Raw genomic sequence first — 15340 nt, forward strand, 5'->3', positions numbered from 1 at the left:
GGAACTCTGTAGCAGTTCTTCCAACTCTAGTTGATGGATTGTGTAGCTTTTCATTTCTTAAACAACAATATAGAAAGACACATCATGGACATATTCCAGGATGATAATGTCAAGATTCATTCATACAAGATATGGACCAAAAATTGATATGCCTCTTAATGGAAATAACATCCCGGCATTTATTTTCACCAAGAGGTGCATTAATTAATGGACGTTTTTTGTCCAGGCAGTGTATATATAAATATATATACACTTTTAATATTTGAAGTACACTACAAGTGCACATTTAATACAAATTAGCACTTTTTTATAAGGGTAAATATGGTTTATTATTACTGTAATTATGCAATTAGTTTCACAAAGCAGGACTTTTAACGTACAGCATAAAATGGTCCAAATTTTAGTTTATTCTGGCCATCTATTGCACATCTTTTTTCTCATATATAACACTTTAATCTCAATATGTCTGCAAATCCAGTATCGACCTGTGTCTTGTTCACAAACAATTCTGCTGTGAAATGAAACGTGAGTTGGAACCTCTCATTCCTAATATTAAAACCTGAAGAATGGATGCAGAATGCAGGGACAGTGTTCTTCCACAACCAGGCATAAGTATAAGTGTTAAAAATACTTGTGGTGATGTTCTCATTGTGTTTGGTTTCTGTTAGGCAACATGTGGTCACAAACGTGGAACAACGTATACAACATGATGGTCCCTTTTCCAGACAAACCCAATGTAGATGTGACAGACACCATGATTGCTAAAGTAAGCTAACAGAACTCTATCTCAAGGGCTAGATAATAGATAATACCCTGAGCCCTCCAGAGTGTTAAAGTGATTTATGCCCATAGGGTTATAACGCCACTCACATGTTCCGGGTGGCTGAGGAGTTCTTCACCTCTCTGGGTTTGATCGAAATGCCTCCTGAGTTTTGGGACAAGGCCATGCTTGAGAAACCATCTGATGGAAGGGAGGTGGTTTGCCATGCCTCTGCGTGGGACTTTTACAACCGCAAAGACTTCAGGTAAAAAAGTGGAAAGTGGTCCATATTGTAGCACAAAAAATAATACATTTCCACCATGGCATTAAAGTAAACCCATTTTAAATATGGTATATTATGTATATATTTTTGGCTCTTTTGGCGACTTGCCTTTTTTGTCCCTTTGCATGTGCCTGTATGCATAAATGTTAGGTAGAAATTACAGTTCGTTAGACTTTACATTCAAAATGTTCTACTCTGAAGCTTGTACATTAGGTCCAATTTTGGACACTGTAAGTGGACAGACTATCGCGTATCGGGTGCAAAAATGCTGATTTTCAATGAGCTTCAAACACTCCTCCTATCCTTCCTTTTTGTCAAGAAATCAAACAACCCCAAACTCCCTCTCAGTTGTTTGAGACAATGTTGTTATATCAAGCCAATCAAACAAACATAATGTAATTTGGTGTTGCAAAAATATTGGCTGTTTCCCCAAACTCTTGACATTTGTTGAGTCAACACTGCAATTTCTGATTGGTCAGAATGTTCATATAAACAGAACATTTTGATAACATCACATTGTTAAGCATTTCAGGGAAGCAGCCTATGAATAGATTGTTTTCAAAATATTAGGTAGGAATTGTAGAATTATTTTAATATATATATATATTATTCAAAGATATTATTGAACATAAAACAGCTAAATGTTTGTTTTTTGGCTCTGTTTAGAATCAAACAGTGCACCACTGTGACTATGGAGCAGCTTTTCACTGTGCATCATGAGATGGGCCATGTCGAATATTACCTCCAGTATAAAGACCAGCCGGTCAGCTTCAGGGGTGGAGCCAATCCTGGCTTCCATGAGGCAGTAGGGGATGTGCTGTCTCTTTCTGTGTCCACACCTAAACATCTCCACACCATTGGCCTTCTGGATCAACTGACTGATGATGCTGGTAGGCGAAAGATGTTCAGGATGACACTTACAGTAAACCGCTGATATACTAATGAAGTATTTGATATTCGACAGAGAGTGACATCAACTACCTGTTGAAGATGGCTTTGGAAAAGATCGCCTTCCTTCCATTTGGGTACCTTATCGATCAGTGGCGCTGGGGTGTGTTTAGTGGACAAACACCACCTGAACGTTACAATGCAGAATGGTGGTACCTCAGGTAAAAACCAGTGTCTCATAATGGATCATTGTGGTCAGCAATCTGTACTATAGGGGAGAGTGGGGCACAAAATAACACTTTTTGACTGTAAATCCACGTGGGCTTTACATTAACCTTTTTTACACATTCATTTCACACTTTCATATTGTTTCGTTATTATAGTGTATTCTGCTAGTTAGCCCATCTAGATTAAAATAATAGCAGATTTGTCTTTCTTTATTTAAAAATTGTGATGAAATTTTTACTTTAGCAATTTATTTTTGCTATGGTTAGCCAAATGTTATCTCATAAAGAGTTCATGATAATATTGGTAACCTATAGAGCTCCTAAAGGGACATGGTGAGGGGAGAAATGAGATGGTGGGAGAAAAATATTGTCAATGCTTTCGCATTCCCTCACAATTGTTTTGCATTCCCCTGAAAAACTTCTTTGTGAGCAAATGCAAAGTTAAAACATTTTTTTTCCTTCCATCTCATATATTTTCCATTCCCATGTCCCTTTAGTGGCTCCATAGTAACCTTGAAATGATGTCTTTACATACTTTTTTTTAATGTGTACTTCGATACTCAATTTAAAAAAAAAAGATATGAGAGATCTCAGTTTAGTATTCATGGGCTATCTGAGATGCGGCTTTAGGCACGCAATTCGGATGTGTGTGTACTTTCCTCAGAGTAACGAAATGAGCTCCCTTTCGCATAACCTTTCATGATGATGAAGCGCTGGCCCGTCAACAGTCCTGAGCATTATTAATAAAAATGTGACTGGCCAAATGGCAATGAGACTGTTTCATATATTTGCCAATGCCAATTTTTACTTGCATTTTTAGTACAAATTAAAAAAAATCTTATTGAACCCAAACCTTGAAGAGTTTTTTAACCAATAGATTGAATTAATTGATATTTTATTTCTTTTATCAGGACAAAATACCAAGGAATCTGTCCACCAACCAGACGTACAGAGGAACATTTTGATGCCGGAGCAAAATATCACATTCCTGGAAACACACCGTACATCAGGTTGGGTTCTTATCATGCGATGTGGTGAATAAACAATCAATATTCAAAACTCTGATTTGCACGGAGATAGCCTAAATATTTTTTTCCCCTCATTTAACCTTGTAGATACTTTGTGAGCTTCATTCTTCAGTTCCAGTTCCATGAGAAACTATGTAAAGAGGCTGGACATACTGGACCTCTGCACACATGTGACATTTACAGATCGGCAGAGGCCGGAGCTGTTTTACAGTATGTATTGACTATATGAACGAATGCTGCTGGTTGGGATGAAACCACTGTATCATCACAATGAATGGAAAGTCTGTAGATTGGGACTGAGTGTTATTTCATTGTTTTTGAAAGGAAAGTCTTAAAGGCTGGTTCTTCAAAGCCTTGGACAGAGGTGCTTCAAGAAGCCCTGGGCACTGACAAAATGAACGCCAACTCTCTGATGAGCTATTTTGAGCCAGTTACTACCTGGCTACAGGAACAGAACAAGAAAACAGGAGAGACGCTGGGCTGGCCTGATTTTAATTGGGTTCCACCAGTACCAGAAGGCTACCCTGAAGACATTGGTAAGACCATATGCAGACTGTTTTTATTAAAGTTGGCGTGAAACGGAAGTTGCGATAGTCTGTTCTTCCTTATTGTGACGTATATCTGAGTGAAACGTAGCCTGGATGCCAGCCGACCTTATTCTCGCCCATCAAATTTGAGGTTTGGACTGGACTAACCGTAGTGGAGCAACTATGCTCGAACCAGAGCTGTTTGGACCAATCAAGTTTTCAGGGCGATCGATATACGATGACGGACAGTTCTTACAATATCCCAAATGTTTCTAGCTATTTGTAAATTGCGAGAAAATTGCTATTTTAACCAAGGAATCGGGACGTCTGAGGGAGTCGCCTGTCAATTGACCAAACGGTAAGCCCCACGCCCCCCCCTTTAGTTACTGTTGCTAACTCGGACAAACAAACGGATTTGCTATGTCTTAATGTCTTACAATGACAGCTGTCAGTGTGAAAACCTCATCCCAAGATATTTTTGGACACAAAATGTAGCGTGTACCCCATCTGAATGATGACCAAACTTTACTGATGGTTTATGAAGTTTCTTACATCGTTTTTCACTCCAAAAAAATCACTGTAAGAGCTGAAAGAAGAAGAATGATGATAGCTAAATTAACATGTAACCATCTTAATATGGAATGATGCACTGAAATGTAGACCATCGTTTATGTGTTTTTGATCTAACTAACACCGTTACATGATGTGAGAACAGTTACCTATCACTAACTTTAATCGTAACAACCAAGTATCACAACCAAAAATAAATAAATCCTGATACCTGGAATCAGTGTTACAGTAGCCTAAACCAGGAACATAATTTTACCATTTTTGTAGCTGAAACACCATCAAATCGATGAGAGCATCAGATTTTCCAATGCTTCTCTATGGCGCTGAAACCTAAAGATGTCCGAGTTCCGGTGCCCATGCAACTGATGCTCAACTGCTATTGGCTCATCTGCATTCGAGGGGAGGGGTCTGCATTACCCTTGGTTTTATTTGGCAGAAACGCTTTACTCTAAGCAGTGTGAACAAGTGTCACAGCAGCTGCTGAGTAACGTCATAACATCATTGTAAACACACTTAAATGTATCCGATATGATAAACAGAGCTGCGTTACCTCATACTCATGACCTGGAAAACGGAAATGGCCCCCTGTGACTGAGTCCCGTCATAATAAAAGTCCCGTTGCTCGCCAGCCGTGTGTTTGGCAACAATCGCTCAAGCGGCTCTGTCCTGCTCTGCATCATACTACAGTAACGTTAATAACCGCATCCAAGAACATGATTTCTGCCCAAGTCCTAGCCAGATTCTTTTCCACATGTCCCAAGATTCTGAGCTCAAAGTTGGCGTCATCAAACTACGCCTTTGCTTTGAATAGGTGCCCTCTAGTGGACGAAAAAATTACAAAGTGCAGCTTTAACAGTAAATATACAGTGAACATACAGTCAATAACTAAGGCACAAGAAGAATCTGCTACGTTTTAATGAAACGAGAGAGAGCGCGTCTGTGGTGTGGTACAAGAGGCATAAACAAAAGCGCCACCTCAAATACCCTGATAAGCGCTTGTTGTATAGCATTGCTATCGGGGAATAACTAAACTCGGAATGTAGCGACTGATCAGTCAGAGTCAAGCATTTCGAGAGCCATGTAATAAATAAAACGTTACACATTTAATCATGAGAGTTGCCAATTCCTTGGTTTTCCCCACAGAATTAGGCTACTTTCTAAACCATTGCTATACATTTTAAGTTTCAACTTTGAAAGTGTTAGTGTTGATTAGGACTACAAAGCCTCCTCAGAAAATGAGCAAAACTTGTGTTTTTTCTTGAAAGCCTCAGGTAAAATAACAGATGAGATGCAGGCCAAAAAGTTCTTGGAGGAATACAACAGCACAGCCGAGCAAGTCTGGAACGCTTACACCGAGGCCTCCTGGACCTACAACACCGACATCACTGAAGCCAACAAGGAGATCATGGTGAGGCCCAGACTTCTCTGTTTACTACAACAACATTCATTCTCAGAGTCTCATGCTGCTGGTTTTGGGCTTTAGCTGCAAAAAAACTTGGAGATGGCCAATCACACAAAGATCTATGGACTAGAGGCCCATAAATTCGACACCACCGACTTCCAAGACGAGTCAGTAAAGAGAATCCTGATGAAACTGGGTGACCTTGAGAGAGCTGTACTTCCTGAAGAAGAACTCAAGGAGGTAAGGACAGACAGATAAATACAGACAGACAGACAGACAGACAGAGAGAGAGAGAGAGAGAGAGAGAGAGAGAGAGAGAGAGAGAGAGAGAGAGAGAGAGAGAGAGAGAGAGAGAGAGAGATTTTTAGAACACCTTTATTTTACGATACACCGAAACAAAATGTTCACCAACAACTTACATTAAATTAAGAAAATTAAGTCTCCATTAACAATTTCACATAAACTCCCTTTAAAACACCAAATTAATGTAAACTTTGTAAGATCATCCATTGCTTTATAATAGTTAAAATCTATTAATATTCTTGATTTCACAGAATTTTTAAAAACTGTTACTAAACTATTACAAGCACCTTGATCAATCTTCTCTTTTCGTGTCATATAAATTGCCATTTTTGCATGTCCTAAAATAAAATTAAACATTTGACATTTATACTTACAGCTCTGGGAGTATTTAAAACCACAAATAAAAGTTTTCAAAGAAAAATCTTCATTAAAACCTTTAAAAAACGTTTTTAAAACTAAAAACAAAGAATCCAGTCTAAAACACTGCATAAAAGCATGAAAAACCGTTTCTCGTTGCAAGCAGAAAGGACAATTCTGATCAACTTCAGGGTTAATAACAGAAATAAAAGCATTAACAGCAACAGCCCCGTACAACAATCTCCACTGCAAATCTCCAATTCTCTTAGATAATGGTGACTTATACAATACTCTCCATTCAGGTCTTTCATCAGCCTCTAAACCAAGAACTTCACGCCATGGTGTGTCAATTCTTTCATCTAAAACTGCTTTGTTAAAAATTTTCACACAAGTCTTGTAACATTCCTTCCCAGAGGTACAAACTTTTCCCAATACAGTCAATTCTTTGATTTTTAGAAAAGTGCATGTACAGTCACCCGCTGATGGAAATAAAAACAAGTTTGGAAAGGGATCATTACAGTCCGGGTGAATTAGACCCACAGAGAAGTCCATTAACAATCTTCGTTCATCCTCAGACAGGGCTAGCCTCAGTTTGTCCAGTGCTCTGGCAACCACACGTGTCGATCTCATCCCCAGCTGTTCAGTCATACAGTCCACATCTTTAAAATCAACTCCTGCGATCTCATGCACATGTCCAATGGTGAACACTCTAGCATCCAGCAGGGTTTCTTCTGTCATGGAGTAAGCCGGATCTCCAGTAAGGTCCAAACGGGAGCCGAATATCAAAGGCTCTTGCAGCAGCCAGTACAAAGAATTTGTAGTTCTTTTCTTCGCTTTAAACGAATTCCAGACTTTAAAAAGATTCTTGTAAAAAACAGGAAATTTACAGAGTTTTTGCTTTGGAAGATGCATCCAAAATAAAGTTTTGTCCAGGTCAAGTCCTTCGAACTCTCTCAATAAAGAGAAAGCCACAGTCTTCCAATTGGCGTCCTCCGATCCTTTTAAAAGTCTTTGTATGAACTGAATTCTAAAAGCAGCGATCCGGCTTTGTAAATGGACCAGTCCGTGTCCTCCTTCCTCTTTGGACAGGTACAGCACATGTTTCGGTACCCAGTGCAATTTGTCCCAGAAGAAGTCTATTAGAATTGACTGAATCTTTGATAACAATTCTGCTGGGGGATCCACACAGATCAAGCGGTGCCAGAGAGCAGAGGCAATTACATTATTAATAATCAATATTCGCCCCTTGTATGACAATTTGGGAAGCACAAATGTCCATTTCTGTAGACGTCCTTTAACCTTTTCAATTGTGTCTTCGAAATTTTTCTTGACAGCATTCTCATTACCTAGAAAGACCCCCAAATATTTAAAAGCATCTCTGGTCCATTTCAGACCTCCCGGGAGCACAGGTTCACCACATGACCACCTCCCTACAATTATGGCTTCACTTTTTTGCCAATTTACTTTAGCAGAAGATACTTTCTTAAACTCTTCTAACAAATAAAACATTGTATTAATGTCGTTTTGACTTTTAATTAAAATCACAACATCATCAGCATACGCTGATAATTTGACAGTGTTGGAAGTATTTGGCAAACTCACACCTGACAGTTTAATTCTCAGTATGTTCAGAAAAGGTTCTATGGCTAACGTATACAACATGCCAGAAAGAGCACATCCTTGCCGAACCCCCCTTAAAACCTTAAAAGGAGAGCATAAGTCACCATTTATTTTCAAAATACTCTCAACGTCACAGTATAAGACTTTTATCATAGCAATAAAATTAGAATTAAAACCAAAAGCTTTAAGAACACTCCACAAATAGCTGTGCTCAACTCGATCGAAGGCTTTTTCTTGGTCTATTGAAATTAGACCAAAATCTGAAAAAGACTTTCCATTATCTAAAATGTCTCTAATAAAAGAAATGTTATCTGAGATTCTCCTGCCTGGCACACAATATGTCTGATCAGGATGGATAATCTGGTTTAAAACATCTCCTAATCTATTTGCCAATACTTTTGAGAGTATTTTGTAGTCATTGCACAGCAAACTCACAGGCCTCCAGTTCTTTATTTCAGTTAAATCTCCTTTCTTGGGAAGTAAGGTAATGACTGCTCTACGGCAGCTTTGTGGCAACTGTCCATCAGTAAAACTCTGATTAAAAACTTCTAAAAGATCTGGTCCCACTTCTGCCCAAAAACACTTATAGAAATCTATTGAGATTCCATCAATTCCTGGCGCTTTCCCATTCTCTATACTATTAAGAGCTCTCTTAACTTCTTCCATGGATAATGCTTTATTAAAACCAACATTAGATTCCTTAGAAACCTGTGGCAAATTTTGGAGAAAAACATTTTCAGAATCTAGCAATTCACTTCTAAACAAATCTTTATAAAACTTCACCGCTCTCTTCCGAATCTCTACAGGATCGAGCAAAGTGGCCCGTTTCAGATCGCAGGGCATGAATATATCTGTTTTGTCCGTTCTTTTTTTCCATGCTAAAGAAGAATTTTGATGGAGCATCCATAGACTCAATGTTCTGAAACCGGGATCTGATTATCGCACCCTGTGTATTGAGATCTAATAATTCTTTCAGGGAAGCTTTCTTTCTTTTAAAAGACTCTACATAATTTACAGTTTTTGAAAACTCACATAACTCTTGAAGTTTCTCCAAATCTTCTTCGAGTTTTCTTGTCATTAGTTTCTTATCTCTTGTAACGTTGAGAGTATATTGTTGACAGAGCTGTTTAATTTGCACTTTTACAAACTCCCACCATTGCTGTAAGTTTTTAAAAGAAGATTTCATAGAACGTGCATTTGACCAAAAAAACTTAAAAACATCATTAAAACGTTTAAAAATCTTCCTTAACCGATAAACCTCTTGATCAGTGAACTGATTCTCACTTTTGAAAGATTTTGCTTTTTCAATAAATTGCCTTAAATCAGGAAAGAACGCCTCAATTTTGACTCTCCTTGTATTTTTTGTGACTTTTAAGAAGTGTTTGATTTCATCCACACTATAGTCTCGGCTGGAGAAGCCGCTCGGTGGTAAACTGCCTGTGAGACTGCATTCAGACATTGCACTGTCACTCTCTGTGTCGGTTTGACTCACTTCCTGAACATCCATTTTTTTTATCTGTTTACCGACGTGACGTTTCTTGGATTTTCTTTTTTGAGGTGCTTTAAAGGAATAATCTTCCATTTCAAACCCTGAGGCCTCAGCCTCCAAACTCATCTCAAACTGTTTACTAGCTTCTTCTAGGCCATTGTCTTCCTCAGACTCAATCTGTTGAACTATTGTTTCCTCTCCATTTTCTTTATCAGCAACAATAGTTAAAATTTCACTTTCAACTGTTGTTTTCTCATTTTTTCCAATTCTAGAAGGCACACAAACACTAGGTCCCGGCCTTCCCTCATCCACAACAGGAGTCACATTTTGCAGATTTTCAGCCCCTAAACCTTCTGCCACTGTCTCATCAGCCTCACCGGTCTTATCTTTTCTAGGACAGTCACGCGCAAGGTGTCCATTTTCACCACAACCAAAACATTTCATTGTGTTTGTTGTTGCAAAGATAACGTAATTGAAATCCTCAAAGTTAAAATTTAACTTTAAGTCCAAATCCTCGACATTATCTTTCAACACCATGTACACATAGCGTCTGAAAGACACCACATGTTTCAGCTGCGCAGATTTCCCCCCGATTGGGATCATCTTTATTGTGGAGACCAGTCTACCGTATCTAGACAACATTTCTATTAACACCTCGTTTTTAATGAAGGGTGGCACGTTAGATAGGGTTACCTTTTTCGACGGTGTGGAAAGAGGAAGCACTTGTGTAAAAAAGCCACGTATTTCCACGCCGGTCTCCACCAACTGATTCGCCAGATCAATCGTTTTAACAAACACAACAACCGCTCCGTTCATTCGCGATGCCGACAATACGTTCTCACATCCAATTAAAGAACCAACAGCTAAGACACATTCTTCAACCGCTAGAACAGAATCAATCTTTACCGCATGCCTTCTTGTTAAAAACGCAAGATTGTGCGCACCTGGAGTCGCCATACTCCCAGTACAAACACTGGGAGCAGAGAGCCCCGTAAAACTATTCTAAACAACCACCTAACTAAAAACAATAAATACCAGATAAGTACATAAATAAATAGATAAATAAATAGAGATAGAAATAGAAGAAAGAGGGAAAGATAGTAAGTTAAACACTTGTACCTTACACACTCAAACGCCCCGCGCTCACCGCCACTCACGCTCACTCCACACATGCGCACAAACACACGAGAGAGAGAGAGAGAGAGAGAGAGAGAGAGAGAGAGAGAGAGAGAGAGAGAGAGAGAGAGAGAGAGAGAGAGAGAGAGAGAGAGAGAGAGAGAGAGAGAGACTCTTGGACCCTGCTGAATGTCTTATCCCACTGTAAGTGCTTTTTGAAAAAATAAAATAAGACCTTATATTTTTCATGTTCACAGTACAATAATTTGCTAGCATCCATGGAGACCCTGTACAGTGTAGCGACAGTCTGCAAGGACGGATCAAATTGTCTGCCTTTGGATCCAGGTGAGTTAACTTTGACTAGTTTTACAATATCATAAAAAAATTTGGGGTCAGACTTTTTTTCTCTTTTTTTTTTAAAGACATTAATATTTTTATTTAGCAGCCAAGGGCGCATTACAGTGATCAAAAGTGACAGAAGCGATTTATTCTTTTATTACACACATTTTAAATTAAAAAAAGAGGCATTTTTTCAAAAAAATTCTCTTAATCAAAGAATCCTGAAAAAACGGTTTAAGCAACACACTAATAAGAGTGCAAGAGAAGCTTGCATTCTTAAGAAGCAAATCCTCATATTCAAATGATTTCTGAAGGGCCATGTGACACAGAAGACTGGAGTAATGATACTGAAAATTCAACTTTGATCACAGGAATGATATTTTTAAATATATTTAAATAGACAAAAAGTATTTTAAATTGTAATAATATTTAATTTAATATTTTTTTTACTGTACTTTTGATCAAATAAATGCAGCCTTGGTGAGCAAAATTCTTGAAAAAAGATTGAAAATTCTTAGTAGACAAGCTTACAACTGATCATGTATTATAGTATGTGAAATAATGTGTGAAAGTCAGCACATAACAACAAGTTACTTTTATACAAGATTTTATTTGATGTTTGAAAAGTTATCTATGCAGTCTAAAAACCCACTGTGTTTTTGTTAGTTACAATGACTGCAAACTGTTCATAGTGGAACAGAGCTTATTGAGTCTTTTTTTCATATCACAGCCTGCCAAATTGATCGCTCCAGCCCCCCTTATGCTCTGTTTTTGATGTGTTTGTGTTTTATTCTCCAGATCTGAATAAGATCATGGCCGAGTCCAGGGATTATGATGAGCTGCTGTTCGCCTGGCAGGGTTGGCGTAATGCCTCGGGCAGAGAGCTCCGCAACAGCTACAAGAGATACGTGGAGCTTGCCAACTTAGCTGCAAAGAGCAATGGTAAATGCATGAAAATAAAGCTCTTCTTGTATGAAGATATCTTGTAACACAGGTCCGCTGGAGAAAGATATTTCATTTTTTAAGAGCACATTGAATTTGGTTTTCAGGCTACATTTTGAAAGTGTATAAACTTTAACCATGTGGTAACAAACACTGACTGACTCACAATGAGAATAGTTCAAGAGATCTTTCAATAATGATCTAATGTTGATTGTCCAATATCAGGCCACACGGATAATGGGGCATTCTGGCGTTCCCTGTATGAGACCCCCACCTTTGAACAGGATCTGGAGGGCTTGTGGAAAGATCTCGAACCGCTCTACCTCAACGTTCATGCTTATGTGCGTAGGGCCCTGTACAAGAAATATGGAGCAGAACGCATCAACCTTAAAGGACCGATTCCAGCTCATCTGCTCGGTGAGAGATGAAATATTTACAATAACGTGGTTTGTACTTTTTTATTGCAATATGCGTGGGTTAGAAAGTTTTACCAACAATATGTAATGCATTACATGTTATCTAAACAGTAATATCAGGGGTGTATTTCCCATACAATGATGTAACTTGCTGCTTAACTACAATTGTCGCAAATTTGTCGTTCAGCCACTTTGGTTAATTATGCCATGCAGGCGAGTAATAATTTATTTTAAAGAATCCGTCCAATTAATGCCAGATTTTTGCTATGGCATCGTAGGTCTATTTCAATTTTTTCTGGTATTTTGATTTCAATCATAGACTCCTTTTTACGCAGTGTTGGGGAGTAACTAGTTACATGTAACTAGATTGCATAATTAAGTTACTAAATAAATGTAACTATTACACTAATTAGGCCTATTTGTACCTTATTGATATACGGCAACTAACTAATGTGCCAAATTAATATTGTTTAGCTCCATTTAGAAGACTAGCATTCTTGTATTGTGCTGTTCCATCCTCCATATAGAATAGAACAGAATGATAGTAAATTTTGACAGAGTGAGAAGAAATGGTCCTTTAAACCAAATCTGAACTGTGCATACTTGTTAACTTTGCTACCTCAATTTAAATTCAGCCATTTAAAAGACATTTTCTTATCAACCCTAGTCCTGTAACCTTATTTCTTTAAACCCAAATCTTTCTTTCACAGAAGTCGCTAAACATGGAAAAGGATTCAATGACCAAATCAAAGTCTAAAAAGTAATATCCGGATCGTCTTTTTTCTCTCTTGAAGGTTTACATTGATATTCTGTAGTTGTTTTGCGGCAAATCCAAAAGAATCATCAGGATTTAATGGGCATTCAAAATCATCAAGTGTTTGAGTGTGTGTGCATACATATTAGTGCTTGCATTTGGGTATGCACGTTTGGGAAATTGTGTGTACTTGTGTTTGTGTATGCAACGGTTCCACATGACTGGAGATTAAATGACTTGGAATTCCAAGCCCAGTGGTTTCCTCCAGTGCCAGTGGTCAGAGATATTAAACCATCTCTCACATCCTGCCGTTCAGTTGGCTGATGTTTTTCTCTGCTCGGTTTTTCACAGGAAACATGTGGGCCCAAACATGGTCTGGTATCATGGACCTTGTCATTCCGTACCCTGATGCCACACAAGTGGATGCCACACCAGCCATGATTGAACAAGTAAGATCAAAACTGAAAACACATTCTTTAATCTATTTTCAGATCACACTCTGAGCTCTTGGAAAAAGTTCAGTGTGTATCATTCTCTAAAGGCAGTGGCTATTTACATTAAGAGTTAAAAAAGGTAGATGTTGTTTATAATGGTAGATACTGTTTGCACCAAGTGTAAATAGCAACAAATAGCATCTTGTTTACACGGAGTACAAATAGGTATGATAGATACACTATTGCCAAAATCTTTGGGATGCCTGCCTTTAGATGCACATAACCTTTAAAGACATCTCATTCTTAATCTGTGTGGTTTAATATAGAGTTGGCCCACCGTTGTAGCTTCAACTTTTCAACGTTCAACTTTTCTGGGACTTTTCTTTTATGGGGGGCCATAGCACAAAATGGGGAGCATGAAATTGTCCAAAATGTATTGGTATGCTAAAGCATTAAGAGTTCCTTTCACTGAAACTAAGGGGCCAAGCCCAACCCCTGTCAAACAACCCCACAACATAATCCGCCTCCACTAAACATTTCACTTGGCACAATGCAGTCAGGCAAATACCATTCTCCTGGAAACCACCAAACCCAGACTCATCCATCGGATTGCCAGACAGAAAAGCGTGATTCGTCACTCCGGAGAACACGTCTCCACTGCTCTAGAGTCCAGTGGCGGTGTGCTTTACACCACTGCATCCCATGCTTTGAATTGCACTTGGTGATGTAAGGCTTGGATGAGCTGCTTGGCCATGGAAACGCATTTCATGAAGCTCTCTACGCACTGTTCTTGAGCTAATCTGAAGGCCACACGACGTTTTGAGGTTTGTAGCTACTAAATTTGCAGAAAGTTAGTGACTTCAGCACACTGCGCCTCAGCATGCACTGACCCCGCTCTGTGATTTTATGTGGCTTGCTGAGTTGCTGTTGTTCCCAATTCTTCCACTTTGTTATAATACCACTAATAATTGACCGTGGAATATTTAGTAGTGATGAAATTTCACGAATGGACTTATTGCACAGGTGGCAACCTATCACGGTACCATGCTTGAATTCACTGAGCTCCTGAGAGCGACTCATTCTTTCACAAATGTTTCTAGGCGTCTGCATGCCTAGTGCTTGATTTTATACACCTGTGGCCATGGAAGTGATTGGAACACCCAAATTCAGTGATTTGAAGGGGTGCCCAATACTTATAATACTGGCAATATAGTGCATATTGTAAACCTCCTTGTACATACAAAATTTAATTGGATTATTAAAAAAATGAGAGGGTGAAATTTTTTTTTTGAAATCTAAACTGATATTTCCTAAATTAAAAGCAAAAAACAAAACCTTTTTTTTTGGTTTAGAATCATTTGGTAAAGACGCACTGTGCAATTGCATATAAATCTATATCAAACTTTGGTTTCTATCTAGTAAACTGATCTTTGGTTCTTCAGGGTTGGGACCCCAAGCGAATGTTTAACGAATCGGACAGGTTCTTTACTTCTCTGGGTCTTCTTGCCATGCCTCCTGAGTTTTGGAAAAAGTCCATGCTGGAAAAGCCCACTGATGGCCGTGAAGTGGTCTGCCATGCCTCTGCTTGGGACTTCTACAACCGAAAGGACTTCAGGTATATGCCTCATTTAACTGTAGGATAGTCATACTCAGACGTGGTATCAAAACCTCAGGAAAAAAATGGTACAAAAGCTGTCACTGGGAAAATAGCCTTTAAAAAGGTTGCTAATATGCACTCTTTAGGTACAAAGGTGTATCTTTTGAAAGGTTACAGGCCCAGTGACAATCTAATCTGAGAATGTGCCCTTGTAGTAGACTTCAAATTTGAAATGTTTTTTTTTTTTTAAGAACTTACTTGCAAATAATATCATGATTAAATAAATGG

The 15340-nt window shown here is 38.5% G+C and overlaps 1 protein-coding gene across 1 annotated transcript in view; it reads left to right on the forward strand.

The window, feature by feature from the left end:
* ace (angiotensin I converting enzyme (peptidyl-dipeptidase A) 1) overlaps positions 1-15340 on the forward strand; it is a 39335-nt gene that overhangs the window by 15688 nt on the left and 8307 nt on the right. The window contains exons 6-19 of the mRNA XM_067430142.1: positions 669-766; positions 853-1025; positions 1710-1933; positions 2008-2152; positions 3070-3168; positions 3274-3396; positions 3511-3722; positions 5549-5691; positions 5767-5925; positions 10828-10915; positions 11708-11851; positions 12077-12268; positions 13373-13470; positions 14898-15070. Of these exons, the coding sequence (XP_067286243.1) occupies positions 669-766; positions 853-1025; positions 1710-1933; positions 2008-2152; positions 3070-3168; positions 3274-3396; positions 3511-3722; positions 5549-5691; positions 5767-5925; positions 10828-10915; positions 11708-11851; positions 12077-12268; positions 13373-13470; positions 14898-15070 (2071 nt within the window). The remainder of the gene's footprint in view (positions 1-668; positions 767-852; positions 1026-1709; positions 1934-2007; positions 2153-3069; positions 3169-3273; positions 3397-3510; positions 3723-5548; positions 5692-5766; positions 5926-10827; positions 10916-11707; positions 11852-12076; positions 12269-13372; positions 13471-14897; positions 15071-15340) is intronic.

This window comes from Pseudorasbora parva, chromosome 21, assembly GCF_024679245.1.
Source record: "Pseudorasbora parva isolate DD20220531a chromosome 21, ASM2467924v1, whole genome shotgun sequence".
Lineage (NCBI taxonomy): Eukaryota > Metazoa > Chordata > Actinopteri > Cypriniformes > Gobionidae > Pseudorasbora > Pseudorasbora parva.